Consider the following 3,967-nt stretch of genomic DNA (forward strand, 5'->3'; position numbering starts at 1 on the left):
ATTTTTTTAATTTTTATATCGATTTTCATCCAAAAAAATATATGTGGCTTAAGAAGTATAAACACATTTGTTGTGGATTAAAAAATATAAACAAATAATTTTTCTGACAAAAACTAGATGTAAATTTAATTTTGAGTTTGAAGATTTTAAAAAATTATCCTTACTTCAATCATATAAAAACATAGTTGGTCATTTTTATTCTTTTATTATTATAATTATTATTATTTATTTATTTATTTATTTAAAATTTTTATTATTATTTCAACAACTGAGGTGAGTGCAAGGTATTACCAACCGCTGAAAAGCCCATGCCTACTTGTTACCCAAACGCCTCGTTCTCTGCATTTCCCAGAAATCCACATGGTTTCTGCGATATTACTTCAACTTCAAAACAAGTTTTTTCCCTGGCAATTCAAGAAATACTATAAATAATCTCTTCGTCTTCTTCAAGACCCTTCATTATTATTACTATCAATAATGGTACTATGATATCTATATTTATATCCACTTGACATTATATTATAGTAGGAAAAATTCAAAACCAAGGAGATCCCATAGAGTTACGAGCGTGTTTGCTTGAGGAGATCATTGGGTTATGGACATTGAACAAAGATTTCAGATTTATGGGATTTTGAGTTTGAATGAAACGATGAAGGAGGCAAATATTTAATATATCTCCATCCCATCAAATCAAGGTGAAGTTTGAATCTTTATAGCGTTTTTCCATTGTTTTGTGTGTTTTTCTTTGTGAAAATGACGTGATCAGAGAGCCATGTTGAGGTGAGGATAGCAACAATTGTTTTTTCTATGCTCCTCTGTTAGAACTGATCGTCGCGTTTGCTCAAGCTTATACTTGAAAAAGGAAAATGGCAAGCTTTGTTCCCTTGATTTATCGTATGCATCTAATGTTTTCACTATATGTATTCTTCTTGAAGAAGAGAGGGTCTTTCTTGAAGAGTGGTTCATTTTGTTTTACTAATATTGTTGACCGTTGGTAATCTTGGAAGAAATGGCGCCTATTGTGTGAGGTGATTCTGTTTCTTTATCATCTTTATTTTATGTGGCAGTCCTTTTGTAGTCAAGAAAATGGGTTCCAGTCACAATTCCGGTTTGTCGAAAGAAACTGGCATCTTTAATCTGAAGGCGTGGGCTCTAGTGGGCATCTTCTTCTGCATCTTTGCTGTACTTGTTCTTTCGATGCTATGGTGGTTCGTAGCGCGTAAGAAATTCAGGACGGCGAATAAACTTCCAGTTAACCAGATTCCAAATGTGTCGAAGGAAATCAAAGAGATAAAAATGGACCAGAATTCAACTATACATTTTGATCCCGAAAGAGATTCATTCTCCAATGGAGAACTGTATCATGGAAAGGATTCTGATAAGGTTTTAACTCAATTAAACAATGGGAAGGGAAGTAATGCAGATGGTAGTGGTCAATCAGGTTCCTTTACTTTCATAAGGAAAGATGACGGGGCATATGAATCTGTGGAGAAGGGGGGTTCTACGTCACTAAACCAGCCTTCTTCGCATCCTATAACCATACCGTCCCCTCTAGCTGGCCTTCCTGAGCTCTCTCAGCTCGATTGGGGTCACTGGTTTACGCTAAGGGATCTTGAAATAGCAACGGATAAGTTTTCGAAAGAAAATGTAATTGGTGAGGGCGGATACGGAGTTGTCTATCGGGGCCAACTGACCAATGGTATTGTTGTGGCAGTGAAAAGGCTACTTAACAATTTGTGAGTCGTTTTATTGATTTCATCCAGCATATTAAGCGAAAATTTCTCTTAGTTGCTTTCTTTATGAGTTGATTACCATGTGATGTTTAAATTGTAGAGGCCAAGCGGAGAAAGAGTTTAGGGTGGAAGTAGAAGCTATTGGCCATGTCCGGCATAAAAACTTGGTTCGACTTTTGGGATATTGTATCGAAGGTACTCATAGGTATTATTCTTTCAAACTTCCCATCTCTTTCCTTTTAAGAAATCAAATTATGGAAAATTTATTGTAGATATAGAATTACATTTTACTTAAACTTGTACAAGTCATAACGGCCAATAGAATGTATTTAGTTACCTTTTTCCCCCTATTTTGCTACACATATAGGTTATTGGTATATGAGTATGTAAACAATGGCAATCTAGAGCAATGGCTCCATGGAGCAATGTTGCAGCATGGATACCTTACGTGGGAGGGACGAATGAAAATTCTACTTGGCACTGCCAAAGCGTGAGTTTTTACATATCTTTATGTTGGTAAATTTGGGTGACCAAAGTCATCTGTTTATCGATGTAAATTGACTTGACTGTTGCAGAATAGCATACCTACACGAAGCGATTGATCCCAAAGTGGTTCATCGAGACATTAAGTCGAGCAATATATTGATAGATGATGACTTTAATGCAAAAATATCTGATTTTGGTCTTGCCAAGTTGCTTGGTGCTGGAGAAACTCATATTATCACAAGAGTTATGGGAACTTTCGGGTGAGTTTTTTGTTCAGGATCTACATGATCTCAATCTGGGACTTATGTGTAAATTGTTAACTCTTCGAAATATGTTGGGGATATTAGTTTTGTAATCTTAAACTCTCATGTTTCTTGCCTCTTTTATATAGATACGTAGCCCCAGAATATGCTAGCAGCGGCTTCCTAAATGAAAAGAGTGATGTTTATAGCTTCGGGGTTTTGCTTTTGGAAGCGATAACAGGAAGGGAACCAGTAGATGACAGCCTACCTTTGCCTGAGGTATAGTTTAGTTTATATTCGTTTTTGAGTTTATGCAGAGCACTGATTCTGATATCAAATGCTGGGGAGAATAGTACAGAAATTCAACTATCCTTTCGCTTAATTCATTCATGCTAGAACTAGAGCCTGAACCCTGATGCCAACTGATTTTGTAAATAATTCCAAGTTATATTCACTGACAATCTCATCTTCAAGACTTAGATTCACTTGTTGCGCTACGTAATTGAACTGGTTCTCTTTTCATGATAATTTTGTAAAATACACCCTGTTGATGATCTTGCAAAGCAGAAAAATCTGGTGGACTGGATAAAGATGATGGTTGGGGTGAAGCGTTCTGAGGAAGTGCTTGATCCAAATATAGACAATAGGCCATCTAAATCTGCCTTTAAACGAGCCCTTTTGACAGCCTTGAGGTGTGTTGATCCCAATGTCGAACAAAGACCTCCAATGAGTCAAGTGGTCCGCATGCTTCAGTCAGAGGAATATCCCGTGCCAAGAGAGGTTTGCTTATATACAAAATATTCTTTCCTGCTTTTTTTCTTTGATATAATTAATTAAATTAATAAAAAAAAAAGAAAACCACCTGAATCCATCTTTCACAAGTTTCATTTTCAACCTGTTTCATGTTCCGCTTCAGGGGCGTAAGAAGGCGAAGGAATCCTTCAGACCATCCTCGGATGGAGAGCAAATACACAGATACTGATACAACACGCACGACAATTCCAAGTTGAGGTCGTATACACGATACATTTGTATAGCAGGAAAACCATGAAGTGCTAAGTGAATTCAAGTGTTTTTTATTCCATTGAAAACGAAGTATACATATGAAAACGATTTATTAAAATTAAAAGATACCGATATATACACCTCAGCAAGAAGGATTCCGTCCTTAATAGTCGGGTTAGCTGGCTATTAGGAGAATCAGTGTTTTTCCTTGTCTTCGAGGCTGTGAATATAGACTTGGAAGGGACTCTATACTTACAACTCTCCTTGATGAATAAAATCCAAACTGGAATACGATATGATTCATTGGTGTGAATAAAATTTGTATTTTATGATACAATGTTTCAGTACAAAAGTAATGATTCTGTCTATCGAAGCATGTGTACATATTGTGTATACGTACGCCTACATATGTAACATAGAATCTCCAGGTGAAATTTTTTTTTTTTCCTAAAATTAAAATTTTCCTGCCTACCTATTTGGATTTCAGATATCCCGTGTAAA

At 36.1% G+C, this 3,967-nt stretch overlaps 1 protein-coding gene across 3 annotated transcripts; it reads left to right on the forward strand.

Annotated features, from left to right (window-relative positions):
• The first annotated feature begins 310 nt into the window (after positions 1 to 310).
• LOC140967077 (probable receptor-like protein kinase At2g42960) lies at positions 311 to 3,909 on the forward strand. Of its 3 annotated transcripts, none has more exons than XM_073427441.1 (8): positions 311 to 695; positions 1,068 to 1,736; positions 1,834 to 1,938; positions 2,101 to 2,223; positions 2,309 to 2,479; positions 2,611 to 2,740; positions 3,029 to 3,241; positions 3,378 to 3,909. In XM_073427441.1, the coding sequence occupies exons 2-8, from the start codon at positions 1,087 to 1,089 to the stop codon at positions 3,441 to 3,443; spliced, it is 1,458 nt and encodes a 485-aa protein (XP_073283542.1). In that variant the 5' UTR covers positions 311 to 695; positions 1,068 to 1,086; the 3' UTR covers positions 3,444 to 3,909. The 3 variants fall into 3 exon arrangements, with proteins under 3 accessions (XP_073283542.1, XP_073283559.1, XP_073283550.1); XM_073427458.1 differs by having other exon boundaries at positions 1,079 to 1,736; XM_073427449.1 differs by lacking the exon at positions 311 to 695 and having other exon boundaries at positions 732 to 1,736.
• Positions 3,910 to 3,967: the final 58 nt, after the last annotated feature.

This window comes from Primulina huaijiensis, chromosome 2, assembly GCF_012295235.1.
Source record: "Primulina huaijiensis isolate GDHJ02 chromosome 2, ASM1229523v2, whole genome shotgun sequence".
Classification (NCBI taxonomy): domain Eukaryota; kingdom Viridiplantae; phylum Streptophyta; class Magnoliopsida; order Lamiales; family Gesneriaceae; genus Primulina; species Primulina huaijiensis.